This window comes from Dreissena polymorpha, chromosome 3, assembly GCF_020536995.1.
Source record: "Dreissena polymorpha isolate Duluth1 chromosome 3, UMN_Dpol_1.0, whole genome shotgun sequence".
Taxonomy (NCBI): domain Eukaryota; kingdom Metazoa; phylum Mollusca; class Bivalvia; order Myida; family Dreissenidae; genus Dreissena; species Dreissena polymorpha.
In genome coordinates this window covers 22155138-22178796 of record NC_068357.1, presented here as the reverse complement: position 1 = coordinate 22178796, position 23659 = coordinate 22155138, and the positions used below count along the sequence as shown (strand labels likewise).

Below are 23659 nucleotides of genomic sequence, written 5' to 3'. Positions count from 1 at the left end.
CAATAAAATAATTATCAGCAAAAATTTATAATGTAGTGTTTTGACAACAACAACCCATTAAGTTGTAAATGTTACTATTTTTTATTAATATGCAAAATATTAAAAGCAAAATGATAAAGCCTATATTTACTGTTTTTCATTATATAATTACTGAAAATTTAGTATGGCCTAACCGACTTGCATCCCATGAATTAATTGGTCATTCTAAAAATGGTGTGGCGTTACGTTGCACTAATATAAACATTTTAATTGTGAAACAAAGAATCATTAATGCCATGTTTTTCAATAAACTGGCAATGTTCGATTTTAAAACTAAACTATTAATTTGGATTTATAATGGAAGTGTGGATGCAATTTATCAAGAATAATCTCTGAAGTTTCTTTTATTTCAACTTTTCCAGAGTATGTTATTATATTTTAACAAGAGTGCCAAACTGTCACAAGATACGCCGTTTGAAGGTTTTGGACATCATCTAGACACAACTTCTGACCAAATTTGGTGAGATCTGATGAAAACTACTTCAATTAGAGAGCGGACACCATGCTAAATGCTTGAAATGCACTAAGTGACCTCATGACCTAGTTTTTGACCTGGCATGACCCATATTTGAACTTGACCTAGATATCATGTAGACACACCTTCTGACCGAATTTTGGTGAAGATTGGATGATAACTACTTCAATTAGAGAGCGGACATCATGCTAAATCCTTGAAATGCACTTAGTGACCCTGTGACCTACTTTTTGACCCGGCATGACCCATATTCGAACTTGACTTAGATATTGTCTAGATACAACTTCTGACCAAAGAAGATCGGATGAAAAGTACTCCAATTAGAGAGCAGACACCATGCTAAATCCTTGAAATGCACTAAGTGACCCCGTGACCTAGCTTTTGACCCGGCCTGACCCATATTCGAACTTGAACTAGATATTGTCTAGATACAACTTCTGACCAAATTTGATCAAGATCAGATGTAAACTATTTCAATTAGAGAGCGGACACCATGCTGAATGCATGAAATGCACTAAGTGACCTTGTGACCTAGTTTTTGACCCGACATGACCCATATTCAAACTTGACCTAGATATTGTCTAGATACAACTTCTGACCAAAATTGGTGAAGATCGGATGAAAACTACTTCAATTAGAGAGCGGACACCATGCTTAATCCTTGAAATGCACTAAGTGACCCCGTGACCTAGTTTTTGATCCGGCATGACCCATATTCGAACTTAGCCTAGATATTGTCTCGATTCAACTTCTGACCAAGTTTGGTGAGGATAAAAACTATTTGAAATAGAGAGAGGGCACTGCTGTGGACGCCACCCGCCGCGGGTGAAACTATAATAGGTCCCGTTTTGAAAAACGGGCGTATAAAAATGATATTTAACTTTGTTGTTCAAGGATATTAAAACAATAATACATGCCTGGTTATGCAACCAATTGTATTATTGACTTATTCCATTTGCATACATGTATTGTGAAGAAACGATTTGCAATACTTATAAAAGCTTTTGTATGTTGTATGGGGTCCTAGAAGTCATGTTACCCATTGTCTTGGACCTCGTGTACTTTATTTACAGCATACCATCTTAGTATTCATTTTAATGTCTAAACAAGAAATATCTTTAAAAAAGATAAACGGCGTTGATAGTTCAATGAATGAGATCAATGATAGCGAATGTCTTTTTCTGTGCAGTTCATAGCTGCATCACACGCAGTAAGCGATGTTACGCGGAGTTTTCGCGGCTTATTTTACATTATTACATATTGCTGGTCATAAACCTTTAGATACAAAACAGAAAACCAAAAGAAGAATGGAAGTTAAATTAAAACATACGAGTCAACCGGCCACACGCGAAGCATCCGTATTTATAGGCGCGTTCTTCGAACAAACCTGTTTTAGTGGTTTGTCGGACATTGCTATATGATTCGATTATTCGACAGTTTCGAGAATCATCGAGCTCATGCTTAATACAATAGTCAATATGGTAGAATAATTATTGTTAAATTAATCTAAAATAATATTTATCATTGTATTGTTGAAAACACATTAATAACCTATTATTGACATATCATAATTATATTGCTGAATATCTTCATTTAACATATTTCTGGTCTAAAGAAAATTCCAGGTCACCAAGTTCACGGATAGTCTTTATTACATAACGATTATTTTACTGGCTGCGTACTACGGTGATGAACTGTATATAAACTCTGACTTTCACACACTGGCCGCGAATTGACCCGAAACCTCGCTGGTTGAAATGCAATGCATTAAAGTGAGGCCTCGCTTCCACTGCTCTTTATACTTTTACATGTTAACATGTTGACATGAATATGGAAGTAAGTACTAAATATGAGAACATAGCCTTTAGTATAAACGCTTTTGCGCTATAATTCTCTGAAAATAAAAGGTGCACGCACAAACTGTATATATGTCGAGAATTGATTGTAAAACTGTTCTATCTATTGAGCCTTTTCATTAGAGATAAAATTGTTTCATGCAGTAAAACAGTGTTACAATAACGCGGATATGTTTCCAATGTTCTGGTGTTATACTCAAATCAGCCAATGGAATAAATGAAGTGTATTCATTTGTACCTAGCCACGGGAAATTTTATTTGAATATTATTGGACACTTACAAAGGTCAGGTCAGGTGAAAAGCTGGCTTAATACAGCTTACGCCGAAAAAAGGACAGTACTTGGTCTATACAGCTTAGTGTAATAGTTGTAAGGGTCCATCAATGACAGGTCACGAAATCCAAGTCACTTGAAATGTTTACTATGGTTCAAAATGTTATGGTGTATGGTCATTGAATTGGACCAGAGTTAATCATCTTCATCTGTACTAACAAAATACCATTTATATTGCATGTCGTACTGGCCACAGAATAATATTATTTCTTCATGTTGTTACCTTCACAATGCACTAGGAAACAAGGCCTATTGTTGTGCATTTTCTACAATATTCCTGAAATATTTAAATTTATTAGGAAGACACTTTGTACAGTATCCCAGTCATTTCATTACAGGATCATGTATTATCCTCTTTAATAAATCATGTATTTAGTATGGTATTTTATTTCCCACCAATAATGTTTACACTTTAAATTCAACTATAACATCACTGTTAAAGACTCTTTATATTCCTTACTCAATTAAGGAGATTTCACCCGATTCAAACAGGATTCACGCTCATGTTTTCATGGTTACAAAGATTCACCGCCATGTGCATTATACAGCAATGTAAGCCAACACTCAAGTTTTGTATTTATTAGATATATTTGACTATATATGCATACAATGAAGTTTAATGACAAATAAATATACAAATCTATGTAAAAAAATCACAGATCACTGTTAAAGCTTATAAAACACTACAAAATTCTTTATAAAATAAGCAAACTACATCTTCAGGAATGCTAAAGAAGGCACGCTTGGAATATTCTGTCAAAGACAGCGTTAAGTTGATCTCTTTTCTGGCCCAAAAAGGATCCACTTACGCTAGATACTTAACTTAACACCACAAGATTAGTTAGGAAAGTGATGAAGGCGAAAAATGTTTAATGACTTCTCCTTAAAGCAGACATTTTCAGTTGTTCATAAAATCAGAAAAATGACATATGGCGTGTACATTTATTTAAAATTGAGTATGTGAGTTTAAAAAGGCACACTGAGTCAGTGTAACCTACGCAAGTTTTCAGCAAATTGTATTATTCTATATTATTCGCAGATAGTTAACATGTAGACGAAAGATATTTCAGAACAATCGTAAAGCATGAATATAGATAAATATATATATATATGAATACTTATTTATAAATATTTTCGTTATATAGATTTTGCTTTATATATTTACCCTAGTTCTAATCTAGTTCATGGAAAGCTCTATCTTAAATTCTGTAATTCTCTATTACTATCACAAAAATATCACAAAAATTCTATCTAAAATATCACAATATTGGATCACGCAAACAATATATGAATGTTAAGGACAGTTTTTATCTACATGACTGAGTTGATTTATATATGCCTCCAATAAACATAATTGGTAGGTATTGATAGTGTAAAATTCAACAATATTTGGATGGATTAGTAAATGTAAACCATGGTATGCCGTCACACTAGTCAAGACTTCAAGTTCAAAGATTGTTATTTAAAATTGTAAACCTAAGATAAACAAACAGGATTGAGCCCAACGGAGCTCAAATCATATTTCAATAAAAATTACCTAACTGTTGATCCCAATTATGTGATCCGTGTGTATGTTTAAACAATCATCTAATCTGATCTGACAAGCAAAACTAAGTGAATTATTTATTGGTCAATTTAGAAATAACCCAAGAGATAATTTAAAACTGGAACAAAATTTTGAAAAATACAAATTCTTTTTTTGTTGTTACAAAGCGCCTATGATCTTCTGATTTTTTTTTTCTTATTTTATAAATTGGACAAAGATGCAATCAGTGTGGAGTTTTAATATTTTCAAGGCAATGAGGTCAACACATTCAGAGCACCAGAGATTCTAGAAATGCAATATGGTATGGCAGGCCCCTTGCTTTCTCTGTGATACAACAAAAACACACACCTTATAGTAAACAGATAAGGCTACACACTACAATTCAGATCGCAAATTCCAACTCAAAATGTTTCAAGCTATATCAAAACATAAATAAATAAAATAGCATTCAAAGCATACAAATGTGTGTAAAACAACAATGGGCGGACTTCAGATATCACAGTTCTAATCTGATTAAAAAATATCATACATGTGTTCAAACAATTAAGTCTGAAGTCAACTGTTTAGTAAAATCAACAAACATGTGTAAATATTACTACAATACTTGAGATTATAAACAATAAAACATAACATCAATAAAAATAAATAAAACATAACAATGTATAATAAAATTGTTTCAAAATGTGTTCAAGATAAAAATTCAACAATGATTTTTCGCTAATGTACGTAAAGGCCCGCAGGATCATCATGCAAATATAAAACACAATTTAATGTTAATTTTCAAGCAACATGCTTTAAAATATATCCATTTCCATGCACAACTCTAGAGCACAAATCTCTCTTAGAACATTCAACAGTTAATGTTCACTTTTCTCCAAACGTCTTCACAAGTCAATAATCAAATATGGCAAATTATCAAATGTTTGCTGTAACAGGGTTTTTCACTTTCTCGCTGTTCAACCATGAGTCAGTCCATCACAAGAAATCATACTGCATATCGTCCCTGAGCGAGTCTCTCATTCGTTTTGAGAGACGTTTCAACTGCAGGGCTGACCTAGAGGCCTCTGCAAGGGCACTTTCAAGGTCAGGTCGCACCCTCCGACGCCTCGGAGGCTGGGCATCCCCATATTCACTCTCATCCGAGAGGTAGGCGTCTTCGGGTTGAGGTTTTCTCCGGGGTGGTGCTGCATATACTGGCACCACATACTGAGGTTGGGGAGGGGGTGGGGGCGGAGTGGCCCTTCGAGGTGGCTGATAGCTTGCCAGGCGCTCCAGCCTGTGACTGATACTGTTTAAGTCCTCCTGTGTCACCATTCTACGCCCTGCGATGTAAGGAACCTGTGGCGGTTGTTGCAGTGGTGGGTGCATCATCATTGCTGGTGCCGTCATGTTGAGGTTTTGGGGCGGGGCATACATTGGTTGGGGTGCATAGTGATTGGTGAAACCATTCTGCACAGGAGCATCAAAGGTTTGGTTCAGCCTTGTAGGGGTTCTGCCCCTTGAGCGGTTCACAGGCGTCTCACTCCTGGTACTGGCTCTGGACCTTGACCCTGGTGTACCAGGGCGACTGCCCTTCATTTCTTTCATTTCATCCATAAGCTTGCTGAATTTCTGCAGCCTTGCATTCCTTACTGGGTCTCCTTCGGGAAATAACTTCATCGAGGTCTGTGTGCCTTCTTCTTGGACAGTCTGGGTCGCCATGGTTCCAGTGGCATCCGCCTCTCGTAATTCACGAACATCATGCAAGACGTGCTGCAAGGTTTCCTTCTTGATCGTGTTGTCGCTGCGTACCGAGCTAGTTTCGTCATCAGTGCCATTGTAGCTACTGGTGTCCAGGCCTTTTTGCTGCTTCAGACCTTTCACCTCTAACAAAATGTTCCTCAAGAGGTCTGCCCGGGATCCGCTAGATCGGCGCGTTTGGTTGCCGATTGAATGCAGCGATGTATTGGACCCAGTCTGAGTCTGCATTGCCCGAGGCTTGCTTTGCCTCCATTGTCCAGGTGTCTGCGTGCTAGTGTGACCTGGCGTCTGGCAGGTTGCATCGCGCAGATCATCTGGATTGGCGCCAAAAGCGTGAGTAGATAAATAACTTACGGTGGATTCCCCATCTGAGAAATGGTTCTCGAGTCCAAGTGGTGTGCCTCTCATTGTGTTCAGTGTGCGATCATCAAAAACGGTATCATCTAATACATTATCAAAACTGGAAGCGTGCATAGTATAGAAGGTTCCACCATAGCCGGACTCCTCACTCTCTGAATCAAGAGCTGCTCCAGATGCAGTCTTTTTTAGTCCGCTGAGTCTACTTCCCGGTCTGCTGTGTCTTGATGGGCTCTTGGGCCCACCAGGACCCCGTTTCCGTTTCAACGACTGATTACTACTCGAGTTGCGACTTCCAGGTCGACCGGGTTTTGGAGGAAATAGGAAGCGGTCATCATCACTGTCATCAGATTCACCGGTAAGGAAACTTCTATTTGGGTTTCTCGCCGACCCCCGAGGGGTTTGAGTTGATCTACACGGCTTTCTTGTCTGTTAGAAGGAGGAAGGAAAAACAACATCAATGCATGCATTTTTCATGCGTAATCAAAAATATTGCACAGAATTTACCCTGAATTTATCATGCATGTTTTACATTTAAATTTTATCAAATATGATTTTACATGGATCTTAATCCTGCAGAGGATTATTATGTACTTAGAAAATCACCCACAAAACACGCTCAATCAACAACGGAACAAAATATTCTTCACCATGCACATAATTTGCTATCGAGGACAGGATGCACAGATCAAAACATGAATAGTTTCACTCAATACCACATCCCATAAGCTGATTGATTTGTAATCCTTTTAAAACCATAATGACTTTGTTAGACATGACATGCAACTCAAAAGCTTTTATGCAAGCCAACATAACATGCAAAAACACCCATCTCCCATGCTTCCAAGCTCTTTATTAAAGTTGCAAGCCTCTGCAGGATTAAGACTTTATACACGCCTCAAGTTGATCTTTAGAAACCTCTTTTCAAATTCTTTGATCAGCAACTGTCATGAAGTTGTAATGGTATTTAATGTATCTAAGATTGTATTTAATGTATTTAAGATTGATATTGTGCCAAAATAAAAGAGTACAACTGGTTATAATTACATTGTACACTGTTATATGAGTGAGGTTTGAATATATTTTAAGTTAAATGTGTTTGAATCTAAAAGTGAAAATTGTTTAGTAAGAACTTATTGTTTGTAGAAAGTCGATAACTTGCAGACTCAAAATTGATGTATTGATTCCTAATTCTTGGTTTTCTACTGTCAAACACATTTGTTATTTTAGTAACTAACTTGCTTTGCATGGGTGGGAAATACATAAAAGGGAATACACTGTGATCATGAATACATCACGATGACAGGAACAAATAAAAGTAGCAAACAATGACCCCAAACCATATCTTGATTAAATATTTATACATTAATAGCTGTTTAATTGATTATAAAATACTTCAATTGAAATGCGCAAACAGTAAAAGCAGATTGAGAGCATAGCAAAGATATGCAAAGTGATGGCTGATTTCAATACAAGCAGCAAGGTGAAATATGGAAATACAACAACCATAAGCCTTATCAGCTCCCATGTTCATGCAAACTAATGCCTTAATTATTCAATACCAGTAATATCAATACACACAAATCACATGTTTTCTTATTTCATTATAACTAAGTGTATATTATTCATATTCAGCATTCTCTCCTCCTTTAAATAATAAAGGTCTCAACAGGCATAAATGAATATTTGTAAATTAATTGCTAAAAAATGATTTTTTCCATTAATTTATCAATTTCAATTCACATGTCAGACTGCCACAAACTAGATAGGGTATTTTCCAACCAGCTATACGCATGCTTAGAAAATCTGAACTGTCTCATCTAATATAAAAGTCGAAAACGCCATGCAAAAAGCTACTTAAGATTTAAATAAACACAATGAAAACTGTCTTCGTGTATAATATTCTCTTAGCATTAACAGTACCCAGTAAACTATTTGCACAAAAACTTTATTTGTGAATTGACAAATCACAATAATGCGGGATTTTTACAAATGTTTTTCTGATTCCTTACATTTATTTATATATTTACAGTAGTATTACCATTAAGCACACCTATTTTGTTCAAATAATTTCCCGATAAACATGTCTCCTGGAAACCCGTCTTACTTCTGGAACAAGGCTTAATTAAATGTAATCCCTGTCACAAACATAGAGCTGATAAGGCCTCTGTGGCTACTGGTAGACTAGTTCAACTACTTCAGGCAACACTGTTTGATGGAGAGAATGTGCTTCATCAAATCAATTGTTGGAGAGATCAGAAAAGAAGTGAGCCATGCTCTGGTAAAACAGGGCTTAATGCAAATGCGTAAAGTACCAGCCCAGAGCCACACTACAACACTATCTGCTTTTATGGAATTTTTTGTTTTAAAGAAGTCTCTTTCATACGCAATTCCAGTCTAAGTGGAAAGTGTCGTCCCTTATTAGCCTGCGCAGGCTGCACATGTTAATCTGAAAACACTTAATGCACATGCATTAATATGCCCTTAGTGTTCCCAGAGTGCTGCACCATTAATTGATCAACTAAATCAAACTAGGAAGTATCAGGGAGAACTTTTTCAAATGACACTTTTGACCATTTGTAACATTTATTTCAAATAGTAATCGATTGTTTGCTTGTTAATTTGTGTGGATTTTCGGTCGTTTTCAACAGTATTGCAGTTACATTAGGACGTTCAATAAACCAACTCACACTTGAAGCAAATATGTATTTATAAAATCACTGAGAACATAGTAACATTATTCTAGAATGATAAGGTACGCAAACTTACTATGTAACAAAGGTTGCCCCAAACCACACTCAAACACTTATTCTTCAAAATTCCTTTTGCCATTGTTAACTTATAACATCTGTTAAAGATCTCTCCAGTGAATATGTGATCAAGCTTGAACATTAATAAAGCACATTCTTACCAAGTTCTGCCAAATATAAGCAGTTTTAAGCACAACATTTCCTGTTTCCAAAAGTTTAATCTATTAACACATCTTACACATTAAGCTCTGCAAACTGAAAGCATTTTAAGCTGCTAAAACAATATAAAGGTACTTCCAGCTGCAGGAAATTCAAAAATGTTTTCATTTCATTATTCAAAATGCATTCAAGTCCATTTAATTATAAATAATAATAAAATTCAATAATCCTATTAAATCTGAATAATGTCCTGTTATTAACAGGATCCTGCCTTCGGTCAAACTACTGTAGCCATTAATTATATTTAAAATCAACAATGACAATTTACGTCATTAATATAAGCTTTACCTTTTAATACAATTAACACTGTGTTATTCGAAAATGGAATCAGACATCAAACTTAGAATTGATATCATTTTGGTAATTTTCTCACACAAAAATGTGGATTTTTATGCTCTTCTTTCTTTGCTGATAATATTATTTCTCTACTTTAGTATAATTAACACTTTTCCTTTAAATTGTTCATTAAAAGAGAATGTGTTTTTAACATGTATTTTGAAACTGTGTTCATGCATGAATGAATACAGGTTTCTTTTTTTCCGGAAATAAAAAAACAGCACAAAATCCATACAAACATTCAGTTTGAAAGTAATATTAATATAAAAGACCCAATTTTATATGCAGGTGTCTATTTTACTGACATTATGATTCTAAACAGTTAAAACTGTGTAAAAAGTATTGTTGGAATAACACTGGTTATTCAAAGATGGATGTCTTATTCCAACTTCACATAATATTGTGTTCCATAGTAAAAGGATTATTATGTCATTTTAAGATAATTCATTTTGTCTGTATACTAAAATTTGACCAACAGTTTATTCACTGGAACAAGCAGTTTATAATTCTTTGCTGGAAGTTCCTTTTCATGTTTAAATAAAACACACACAACACACAACACTCAAGTTAATGCGTGAGCTAAGCAAAGAATTAATGAAAGATGACAGAATGAGGAATGAATGTTTAATGGCTGTTTGATCAGTAAGATAGAAAACGCCATCAAAGAATTTTTCAGATTGAAGAACTTTAGAAGTATATATAAAAAAAACTATAGTGAAAGTGAGCTTAATAAGATGCATTTTACTGATATAAATGTCAACATATTTTGTTTATACATATGATTAACTGTCAACAGTTTTAAATACTGGAATTAAAAAATCAGAATTTAAAAGAAAAAAAGATTTCTTATTTACATTAGTAATTGTTTGCCGTTTTCGAGCACTCAATAATTATTATTTGTTAATCGCTTTTATACATGATTAATTACCCATGAAACAATTAAAAAGAACAATGTTGTGAGCATTGTGACTTACTAATGTGCTGAAGACCAAAGTTTAAATTCCAACAACTCAATTGAATGGCTACCAAGTTTGTGCTGATTGAAATATCACCGATATGGTATCAGCCCAGGCCATCATAAATTCAGAATATCAATGGAGCATTGATAGATCGAGGAGTCTAAATATCAACCCCCATTTTAAGTCGCCAAGTACGGAAGTTACAGTATATTCATAGCGAGTTAACAGCAAATAATAACCCAATAAAGTTTGGTCACAGTTCCAAGAACGGGTCTAAACTTGCCCATTATGTCCTGAATGATATTTAAGGTGGCAATATGCCCCATTCCCGCTATTTGTTGAGTTAATGGCTACGTGTGTAAATATTGCCACTATCACATGAATCAATATTGTTCACAACACCCTTGATATTTGAATACTTGTCGACACTGAAGTGTCAGGTACTTAAAATACAACACAGGTTAATAACTTTATTATTTGAAAGTTTTTCTATTCTTTGCACATCTGAAGGTCTTTGTTGTACCAGCATTTCTGTCAAGGTTTGTAGACGGTGGCAGATAATCTGTGATTGTGTTAAATGTGAAGTAAATTTTAACACAGGTCCTTTATGCATTTTCTTTTTCAATTTATTGCTGTACTGTTAAATCAAACTAGAGCTTTGTCACAGACGTGACGAATACCCCCATATGCCGCATTGACACAGAATATTTTGCATGTTTTCTTCACAAAAAAACAGCGGAATTCATGCTCAATGTTTAAAACGCACTAAGTGACCCCGTGACCTGGTTTTTTACCATGCATGGCCCATGTTCGAACTTGACCTACACATCATCTAGATTCAACTTCTATCCAAGTGTGGTGAAGATCGGATGAAAACTACTTGAATTAGAGAGCAGACACCATGCTGAATGTGTAAAACGTACTAAGTGACCCAGTGACCTAGTTTTTGACCCGGCATGACCCATATTCAACCCTGACCTAGAAATCATCTAGATACAACTTCTGACCAAGTTTGGTGAAGATCGGATGAAAACTACTTGAATTAGAGAGCGGACACGGACCGACCGACAGATAGAATTACTGACAGACAAGCTCACTCCTATATACCCCCCTAAACTTCTTTTAGTGGGGGTATAATGAGATTGCACTAGTTGTGTTTTTTTTTCAAAAGAACTATAATTACTATCAAACAAAACAAACAATCTTTATATTTATTAATAATTTTATATATTGTGGACGTTATTTCACATGCATTTGTATTAACACTTTTGCTAAAAAATGCAAGACACCTTAATAATTAAATACATTTAGCCAAATGATGGTATGGTACCTGGAATAAAGGCTGACTTAAAGAAGCAGAGAGGTACAAGGCGGATATAGGGGAGTTATGGTGGGACAAGAGTAAAATCTCTCCAAGATGCACAGTTGGCTACAGATTTGTTCTGCATTAATGAAATCTTTAAAAACATGTTTTCAAGGATTATATATTATGGAATAAATGTTTAATTATTTATCTTTAACATTTATTCCATAATAATATATTTTTTAAACTCTAGTGAGAGTATTTTTAAAAGAATCTTTATTTATAAGATCCTTTTAAAAATTCTCCAATAGAGTTTAACAAATTCATTTAAATTAATCATTAATGATTTTGAAACTACACAATACTTATCAAATCATAATATTATTCATTTTCACTGAGGCAGAACTAAAACTTTATTTTATGCTTTCAATTTCTTGGAATCAATGACCTCTTCACTTCACATTTCTAGGAATTTTATCGAATTTTCAAAAGCATAAAACAAAGTCTCTAGAATTATGCAGTCTGGTTCACTACAGTGGAACCCAAAGAAAGAATCGAACCTAAAAGCTTAATAAAAATAAACCAAAAGTACTACATGCATGCTACTTACATCATAAGATTGAGAGAAAAATCCAGGGTTCACTTCATGACAGTGCTGACAGGTTTATTTTCAAACGCAAACAAGATTCATCACACTTTTTAATGTAAGTGCTATCACCGTGCAATATTTTTGTTTCATGAAAAATGCAAAGTGATTGATCCTTCTTCCTTGAAACAAACACACAATTTTACATCTTCATATTCCAGTGCAGTGTGATAATTTTTATTTTCATCCAACTGACCAATCTGGTTTTTGTTTTATTCAAAGTAAAATCCTCATGGCAGCTAATAAATGGCAGTGCACAGACTAAAGGCATGCCATATTGCCTATAAACTTTAATTTTTAAAACATACAGGCTTTGAGATTGGTAAAGCAAGTGTGCTCACAAGTTTATCTGACTGCTATACATTTAACGTCAATACCTTTTCAATCAAAACTGGTATTCAGCCAAGTTCTTCGGATCAAACCGTATTAATGTCTCTTAAATTCTACTCACCCCTTTAGAGTTTGTAGTCCTTAAAATACTTGTAATACTCTGCTCTCTGATATTCATTTCCAAACATTCAACACAATAAGTCAATTTTATCAGCCTGTTTAAGGAGTCTTTGTATGTATAAATGTTTGTCAAGGGATTTTCGATTTAGTGTCACGAAGATAATGTTGACAAATGTTCTTTTTTAAGACCATGGTTTTAGTTGCATCACTGTTTCTATTCTGAGAACAGATGCTGTAGAAATTGCATTGACAAAATCTATAAACTTCTCAACATTATTTCAGGAAAACATTTTAATGTTTAGGATAATTTCTACCCCATCATCCAGCTAATATTATTTCTGTCTGGACTACAACGCTGAATGGGACAGTTATATATTTCTAGGAATGGGAGAATATGTGCAAATAAAACAGATAAAATAGCTCAGAAAAGGTTTTCAGCAGTGCATATTGAATGTGGGAACCGAAGTCCACAGAAAACGATTATTATATGCTCTATTTTGTTCTAGGACATAAATCAAGAATGAAAAACATTATATTTAGGGGAGTCAACATCCTAACAATTTTATTGAGCAGGTTATCTATTTACTTTTTTTATAACAATTGCACAAGGTGAAATACTATGAAATGAAATGTGAGAAAATGAAGTTAAAACTGCTACGCGTCTAACTGAAAAAACTACTGTCAAACGGTAGCCAAATTAAAACACTTCCTACAATATGAACAAAATGAAAGTATTAGTATAGGGCTTGGTAGATTAAATTGTCGATCGTGTGGCATTTAAGTAAGAAACAATTGAAAACACATGCAAAGCAAGTTTGTGACTATTTGATTTATATTATATTTTTCAAATACAAATTCACGATAATACCTCAATATAAATAATATGTTGTTGTTTTGCTGTTGTTTTTTCATGAGTCAACCTAACTTGGGCTCATTTTGAACTATGCACCAATGTTCTGGTTTTACCAAGTAAGACAACACAAATAAAACTAAATAAACCAAACACGACTCAGTGCAATGTGACTATAACCAGTAAAATGATTAAAATAATTTTGGCAATCTGATGCCAAAGTCCATTTGTTAGTTTTAATTATCCAACATATTTTCACATAAGTCTACTATAAATTTATTTATGACTGTGCGTTGCATCAATAAACAATGTTTGTGGCCAATGATAATGAGCAGAATGGCAATGAAATAATGATGGTTTACTTGCAAAAACTCAAACCAAACGTTTATGATCGTTACTATAGCAACATATAAAAACTCAAGTATCACACTTTCATGGCCTGAACTATCTAAGCAAGTTTTAATAGCGTTCACACTACCCTTAGTCCAACAAGAAATGTGTCACAGACACTGATGCCCCCAAAACACATGATTAGACACAGACAAATCAATTTTATATTATTCAATGGAAAAAATAACAAAATGACAAAGGGCCATATTAAGCAAAACCTGGTTGCAGTGGACATTCATTTATAATTATGATAATGTACGCACTAAGGTCATTCCGATGGGAAGGTTTCAGCAAAATCCCAAAGCAGTGAAAATACAAAATCATTTTCTAAAAGTTGTAGTCGCAGCCAAAACTTCTCTCCTCATGATCATCTACATATTAAGGTCCAACTCAAGTTTAGGGATGTATGATGTACAGACGTACGGACAGACAAGTGCAATGATTAATCCCCCCCCCCCACTCAATGGGGGGATAAAAATATTCATATGAAATTATTTAAAAAGTATCCACACACGTTAAAACAACAACTTTTCCCACAAGAGTACAACAAACCTCACCAACCCACCAGTTAAATGTCAACAAAACCACACTTCATGTACCCTTAAATACAGTAATATCAATACAAAAAATGTAAGACATGAAAACAGTGTATGAAATTAAAATCCATAGTTTCCTTGCTAACAAAAAAAATCCACATAGTTATTGCTTTTAAAACAGCATAAATCCCAAATAATCCTCTGTAAAAATACCCATTCTAATAGATTTTCTTCCACAATTCTATGCAAGTCCCTGACTACTACGACCTTGCCCAACTACCCTACAACTGAGACCTCTACACATACGTGTGTCTCACTTACCTTAAGCATGGCTGCTTTGTCAACGGTTCCAACATTGGCAGCCTCAATCTTCTCCAGCTCGTTGATGTAGTTATCAAGGTCATCATCCACTTCATTTTCGCGAGCCTGCAGGTCGCGAGCCGCCTGCAAAGCGTGCTCACGATCGTCGATGAGATTTTCAATCTGTCCAAGGAGTTCCTCCCAGTCGTCCTTCACTGCCTTGACCACGGGGTCCTGCAGAGCAGGGTTATGCTGCGTGAGTTCTCGGTATCTAGCGAGGAGACCTTCAACAGCGGGACCTCTTGCCTGAACCTCCTCTCTGATGGCCTGCAGCTTGTTGATGTCGACCTCGCAGGCCTCGGCATGAAGTTTCGAGGGCTGTTTCTCAAGTTCGTCCACCTCTTCTTGCATGTCATGCAGCCAGGCACGCAGGTCGACCCGCATGCGGTCCACAGAGTCCCAATGCTGCATGTTCTCTCGGAGGTCACTCAGGCGTTTCTCAACCTGAAACATACAGATGAACACAATTAATGTTGGTCAATACAATTGTGAATTTTCAAAACAAACTTCAAGCTGAACTAAGAAATTACATATCCTCATTTTAATATTTAATAAGCACATTTAATTCTTTTCAAATGGCATAGACACATGTATTCCAAATCCTTGATTAACTTTTGTTATTTAAAGACCCTGTACACTAAAATGTAAAGCTTTTTTGTAATGATAGGTAACAAAATAATTTCTGAGCCTTTAAGATCTCCATCTCTCTTCTCTTCCTTTTTTGATTCAACTCTTGAATCTTCACTTCTTTATTTTTTGCCTCCCTAACACTGTGAACGTGTCTCCCAGATGAGACATGGAAACGATTCTGCCTATTAGATTCACTAATACTTTTTGGTTTGCTATACTCATGCATTCTCGATGATTTAGCCTTTACTGATTCTTGAGCTGAATTCTCTGAAGGTAAAGAATTTTCAGGAACTGGTTTCAATCCTCTTCTTGTTGACTTCTTTTTATAGCCTTTCTTGTTCATAGGGTGCAAATACACTAATTTCCTGTCATTTTCCTGTTCTATGGTGTCTAAATCAGATAAATGTCTTCTCTGATCTGATTTGCAGGACTCAAGTTCTCCATGCTTCAAATCAGCTTCCTTGCCTTCTACTTTACTAATGTGTTTATCCTCTTCAAATTCATGTTCATTGCTCCACTGAAGTTGCTGCTTTCGATACCAGTCAGGAACTGACTCACCAATCAGCCTTTCTTTCATCTCAAGCTTGTACATATCCGGCAGCTGTTTCAAGTAATCAGCTTTCAATATCTCAGTTGATGGCAAACTTCTCCTGAATTCATTTCTTTTCAGACTTGCCCTGGCATCCTTTGCATTTTTAAACTTAGCTTCAGCCACTTTGGGGATATCAGGAAGTCTTCTTGGTGTTGACAAAGCATCTTCTGCTGTTTGCTTTTCATTCCTTGCTCTTGCCATAACACTTTGTTGCTCCATTTCAACATACTTCTGATCTTCTCTAAGAATGTCATCAAATTTTTCTATAGTATTTTTTTCAAGCGCTTCTCCATTATCTTTTTCAGAAATTGTGTCTTTCTCTGTATCTGAATAATATTCTGATTCACTTTCATCTTCTTCAACTGTCTCAAGATAAGATTTGTTACCAGTTCCAGTTTCATGTCTTGGTGTATACATATTTGGACTTGAATGAACCTCTATTTGAAACCTTGCGTCTCCAACATGTGCAACATCATCGCTAATATCTCTGGGTGTTGATTGTTCTGGTACAAATATCCTTTGTCTGTCTTTAAAAGGTGACGGAGGGGGTGCAAATTCTTCACCACTTATTGGCTCCTCCTCATCAGAATATTCATTATCGTCAGAGTCTGAACCATCATATTTTCCTGTATCAGGCTTTTCATTCTCTTTAACCACTTCCTGCTGATAATCTCCAGTCCTTTTATTTTCTATATCTTCTTGAGTTAGACTGTCAACAATCACAACCTGTTTACTTGAATTATCCTCTTTTGCATGGAAGGCTTGGATATTCTCTTCTGAATTTTCAAGTGTTAACAAAACATTGTTATTGTGCACATCTGTTGTATCACTAATATTTCCAAAACCAGCCGCAAAATCCTCTTCAGTTTTAAAGTCATATTTCACTCTCTTCTTTCCTTGATTACTTGCTTTCTTCCTTTGTTTTGCTAGTATTTTAAGTCGTTTTTGCTCCTTTTTACTTAGAGTTCCTGATTTCCCCTGTGTCTGACCCATGGCTTCAATATAAACAGCAGTTGTTTTGATCTACTCGGTTTGACTAGCTTTGTCTCAAGACAAATCCTGTATGCCTTCTTTTTGCTTTGAGACTTAATTGTGATGATTTTCACATTATAGCAATTAAACAAGAAATGTCAACAGAAAAAGAGATAATGAGAAACCAATTTTCTTCCCCCAGAGACAATCAATCTTAATATTAGGGTAAAATCTCATAAAGTGCATGGATGAGTGTATCAACATACATTCTTATGGCACTTTGAAGTTGTGCAAAATTTAATTAGTACAATAATTACTGACACTATATCTGATACCTTAATTATCAGTGGTGTATGGCTTTTGTAACTTTTCACACCTTGTATGTTTTATTTTGTTATAAATATGATTATTCAAGTTGTGGCCATACATGTAGTTTGAAAAACAAATATGAAAAAGACAAGCAAAATATTTCATAAAACAATTCTTAAGAATTATCCGAAATATAATGCAACACAAATTGCTCATGAAATTAGCATTTAACCATTGCAACATATGAACACCAACTGAAAATTTGTTAAAACACAGCTAAAATGCTTAACTCTTTTTAAAATCCAATAATGCTTTTTACTTTGATGAATACAATAATAACAGACTAATTATTTGAAGGTTAAAGTAAACATTATATGTTCATAAAGAAATGTTTCAACTCGTGCTGTTGAACTATACCACTGTATTTAGATGTTCAAAATCCACCTTACAAAACTAATAGTAATGTCAACATAACACTTTCAAATGTGTTTGATGCAAACAAATCCTGATGTGTGTGGTAATTATGTCTCTCCCAGCCCTTATTGTCCGAAGTCCAGAATTGAGGCAAGGAAAAATAAAAGAAAACCTGATGACTTCATAGCACAACCAATGTGGATATTTAATACCTTCACTGCCAAGAAAAGGCATCATTTTAAAATCTCCATGCAAGCATTAGGGATTGTAGCAACTACTAAAAGCAGCTTCTTTTAATAACGAACCCTCCAGGGTTCTCACTAAAATTATTTTTCAGTAGTTTTTCATATGAATATTGTAAATACAGATAAAACGGTTAATTAACAAATGTTTCAAAATGTGCAAACAAAATTTCAACAGGTGCTTTTATTTATTCATGCTCAATACAGCCATGGCTTCACACTTTCCCACTCAAAAGAAAAGTAACAATGGCTATATGCAACAAGCATAAAACCAGAAGAGCCTTCATGTAACTTGCAGTCTGTTCATGTTGTATGCAGTTTGCTTCATAAGTATCCAAGGATTGGAAATAAAGCCCTTCAAACTTGAATCTAGTAAGAAAAATCTTTTATTGAATTTGATATTCTTCGGGACTACAACTGGTTCAAATATCGTATTTGAGCGGGAAAGGTTTAACAAACTTAAGTCTTGGGCTCCTATTCACCTACCTATTCTTAGACTTGTTAATAAACAATAGTCTTAGATTCCATAAACATACCTCGTGGTTTGAATAAATACATGCTCAAAATGGTGCGTATATCATTAACACGTAGCTCTTAACGGAGAATTATACAATTCAAGTTGTTAATTGTCATGCTAGACTTTACTTTCAACGAGTTATGGCACATTACAATTTAAGAATATTCTCTATTTATAAACTTAAGTCTAAGAATCGGTTGGTGAAAATGGGCCCCCAACTTATAAAAATCGAGACTGGTTCCTACCTCTTCAGTGGCCTCCTGCAGGGAACCATTGACCTGCTGTGCAAGCTTGTAGATGGGGGTGTTCTCGGGGAGATCTGATTGGTCGAGGTTCTCCACGCTGCCCAGATTCTCACAGCGTCCCCCAGCTGTGTCTATCTCCTGCCTCATTGTGACTAGGCGGTCCATCATTCCCTGAAATTGTGTATGTGTTTCTTGAATTTAATTATGCCATAGAATTGAATTTGCCGGGAAATGCTTTGATCAATTCCAATTTGAAAATGAAATTGCTTGTAAATTATTTATATACATGCATAAATGCCTGTGTCATGTCGTCCCAGAATAGCCCGGACGACGCTTTTATGATATTTTCTGTTTAAAGAAAGTCTCTTCTTAGCAAAATTTAAGTTTAGGCGAAAAGTGTCGTCCCTGATTAGCCTGTGTGAACTGCACAGGCTACTCTGGGACGACACTATACGCACATGCATTAAACCCCCTTTTCACAGAGCATGGCCCATTTGTATGATGTTTGATCTTCTTTAGAATTGTCACCAGCGAAGTCATCATGAAATGTAGTGTTGCAAGGATAATGTTGAATGTGATGAAAACCAGGTTTTGTGTGTATGCTTAATTGATAGAACCAGTACTTAATGTCTTCAATAAAGTATTTATTTTTGTGTTGACAAATACTGGCCAAGTTCCAAATCACCAAATAAACTTTTATTACCTCAACAAATTTCACGGTTTCAATTTTATTATTTACCAAAATTGCAAGTGCAAATTTAACTTATAACTCTAAAACACTATTTGATGATAATCTATATAAAAAAAAGTATAATAAACAGCTGATTCTAAATCTTGCATGTTTCTCCTTTTCAGCTTATTTGAATGTTATAACAAAAGAGCCCTGGGTCAAAACTCGCTCACCTCAGAAACAAAGGACCTAAACTATTGTGACTTGAAAGTGACTTCTGGATGCTAACAAGCTTTTCTTTAATTTGACCTACTGACCTCATGAAGATTGCACAACAAATCTGACTTCAATTGTGTTAACATGATTTTAATATGGCCATATAAGGAAAACTCCCACACCCCTTGGCGGCCTTGTTTTTCAACTAACTGGAACCTTTTATGAACTCAGCTGAGATATCATTAGAAAAAATGTTGTGACCAAGTATCATGAAGATTTGACAATAAATGTGACTTCTTAAGAATTAACACCCAATCTTCTTCTTTAATTTAGCCTAGTGACCTAGATTTTGAACGCACATGATCTTGTTTCAAACTCTGCCAAGATATAATTAGGACAAATCTTCTGACCAAGTTTAATGGAGATTAAATAATGAATGTGGCTTCTAGTGTTTAAACAAGGCAAATGTTTTTAACGCACAATGGGAGATCACAAAAGCTGGCCATGAGCATCCATTAGCACATTGTGCTCAGTTTAGCTTAAAAACTCAACCTATAAGTGCAACTGCAGTCATGCCCTAAAAATGCTGCAGAGTTATGCCCCTTACCTTGATGCCTTCCATCTTCCTCTGTGCGTCCACCTTGCTATCCGGGATATCCCCGTCTGTGTCCCGGAGCCAGTGCGGGAACTCATCCTTAAGGAACCGGTTTGTCGACTCGAGACTGCCCCGGTACTCTTGCCATCGCTTCAGAACATCGTTAAGGCGATCCTTAAAACACGAGAAAATTATTTTACATAATTTCCATTTGTGTATTTTTTATGGTAAATGATTATTCAATGATTTTCATTTTCTTGAAAATTAAAATTGACAATTTAAATTAAAAGTTGTTTGTTTGAACAAATAGTAATTCAATTTTAAATCAAATCTAAAGTAATAATTTTATCAAATTTAACTATAATTATTCTTTGGAAGTACAATACATGCATAGTATAATATATTACTTTGAAAAACAAGATACACAGAAACATAGTAAAGTGTAGGTGCTAACCTTGAACAATCTAGGATCAAACACTTGTTTCAGATATGATAGGTCCATTTGGAACAAAGCCTTTGCATCACATTTTGATGTTTTATTACTAAACCATACTTCATGCAGAAGAAACACTTTAAACTTTAAAAATACAAAAGTTGAATGCTTCAAATTCTACAAGGGGGTAGCTAAATTGCAAAATTTCTCTTAATTAAAGATAATTACTAAACTACAGCAATTAGCACTCCAATTAAAATTTTTACAGGCGTTTAGCACATAGTAAGATACAGAATCTTAAATTCTCCAATAATACATTTTTACTGCAAGCCTCTACCATTGATTGTCCCATAATCCTTTACTTGTTGCCATGCCTTCTCTTTTAAAAAGACATCATATCAGTTCTTTAGCTAAAAATAGCAACCAATGAAATAAGACCTTCAGGAATGTATACATATAAATGTATATCCTCAAAGACCAAGGCTCATCATAATTGACAAGAACACGTTATTTCATAAAATATGTTTATTGATACATACATAAAATATTAAAAGCAAATTTACATTCTGGAGTTCATAACTTTAAAAGCTCTAAAAACAAACAACACTCAAAAGAAATGCAGTCTGCAACTACGCGTTTCCAGCAAAGTTCAGCAAGATCTATCTGACCAAAAATCTAATTCTCTAAAGAAAGTATATTTGTAATCCCAAAATTCACGATGCTTCCCTAATGAAATGAAATAAGCATATGCATGAAAGTTGTTTCTTTCTGAAGCTAACATTTTAAAACTTTAATCAATAATAGTTTTGTGTATATATGTAAATTTTATTTGTACCAAAGTAATAAAGCAACAGATATAGTTAAAACAGTTACGTTTACAAAAAATATTTAATGTTAAACATTAAAAAGACATGATAACTTGTATTAATTCACAGCAAAAAGCAAAACCAACATTCACAGCATTTAGCCAAAACCTCTACAAAGTGAGTGTATTTAGGTCATTTCTGGTGTCGAGGCATTCTGATTGCCACGGAAACTGTGCAGAGTCACCAAAGAGAGTAAAGAGTCAAAAGAGGGGATGATAAGTCCTTTGGAACTGTAGATGTTCTAGTTCTATGTGTTAAAATATGTAAATTCCACATCATCATCATGTTGATGGATTGTTGCTGGATTTTGATTCCCTAATAAATACTTCCAGGTGATCAAGTAATGGTCTGTTTCTGGTTAATTTGATCTTCTTTATAAATAAAATATTGATTTTGTAACTAATTCTTAAAACAGTTATTTAAAACATTTTCCAAAAAAAATAAAAAAATAAATAAATTCACAACAACTTTTACATTTCAAGCAAAAAGTAAATGTGGGGAAGAAGGTAATTACTAATATGGGGGCATTTATTAGGGAATGTATGGTATTTTATGGAATTCTAAATAGAAATGACATGAGATTGACTGCAGAAAACATTTTTTGTATTTGTTTTTACAGGGCTGGTATAATAATAAACAAAAGCATCAACTGAAATATTTTTTCCCAAACCTTTAAACCCATACATTTTGTTTTATTCTACATTCCAAATTTCCATCATGATGTCAAAAGAATAAAGAGGGGGCATATGTAAGTCATGTCTATGGTGGTAACATTTGGGGAATATGCGTAGATTTGATCATAAATAAAAAGTCATGCATATATAGAATAATGTATAATGAATGATACATTCAAGAAAACACATATGTATAACTGGCACATATATTATCTTATTAGTCTTGACAATAAAACAGATCATGATCTATGCTTCCTCTTGGATAACATTTCAATATTATTGTTGTTAAAGTGGGTATATACGATCTTGGCAAATATTTATTAATTAATATAAAATGTGTAAAAAACTTATTATACATACATTTCAATATAAACTAAAATAAAAGTTAAGAAGAACATGTGTAGAAAAATGCTAAATAAGCCAGATATTTAATTCTGTAATCGAAAAAGGCTGTACAGCCGAATTCGCCAGCATGTATATCATGCATGTACGATGTGAATCTAAATTTAGTTTAACGGTTCATTTGAAATTCCTGCAGCGATATCGATTCATACGACACACGAACACTTACTAAAAAACGAATGCATCGGTTATTGTAGGAAAATATGTACGAATTATCTTCGTCACAATCGGCTCGGGGCGCTAATTTGTATTTGCTGCATTTTATGAAATTCGTCTTAAATGTATCAATTTTCTTGCATATTGTGTGTTATTATAACATATTTGTATCAATATATGACAATTCAACACATATAAAAATCGTATAATCTCGCTTTAACACATAATAAAGCATCATCAACATTACCAGCTTTTTAACTTTTTGGCACAGATGTGTCTTCAATGTCTTCTAATAAACAAGTGACCATACTTAATGAAGAGAACCTTTTGACATAATGTTATTGCCTATGAAAGATGATCTTTTTTAATAAATGTGTAAGTGAATAACATTTGAAAGGAAAAGTGCTTATCTTCAGATAGATTTGATGATGATAATGATGAAGCTAGAGTCACACAATGGCACGGCACAATTTTCTGATCACACCAGAACTTGAACACACAACACCTTTGCTTTCAAGATTGATGGTACAAAGTTGTCAGCATGAAGCATGTGAATATGGTTAATTCATATTTTTTTGTAAT

General features: G+C 34.5%; 1 protein-coding gene across 2 annotated transcripts in view; it reads right to left on the bottom strand.

Moving 5' to 3' along the window:
- Positions 1–23659, bottom strand: part of LOC127873262 (muscle-specific protein 300 kDa-like) — a 229236-nt gene that overhangs the window by 134759 nt on the left and 70818 nt on the right. For both annotated transcript variants that reach the window (XM_052417036.1, XM_052417035.1), the window contains exons 53-55: positions 20559–20720; positions 19066–19236; positions 15106–15588 (exon numbers count right to left, since the gene is read on the bottom strand). In XM_052417036.1, coding sequence (XP_052272996.1) covers positions 15106–15588; positions 19066–19236; positions 20559–20720 — 816 coding nt within the window. The remainder of the gene's footprint in view (positions 1–15105; positions 15589–19065; positions 19237–20558; positions 20721–23659) is intronic.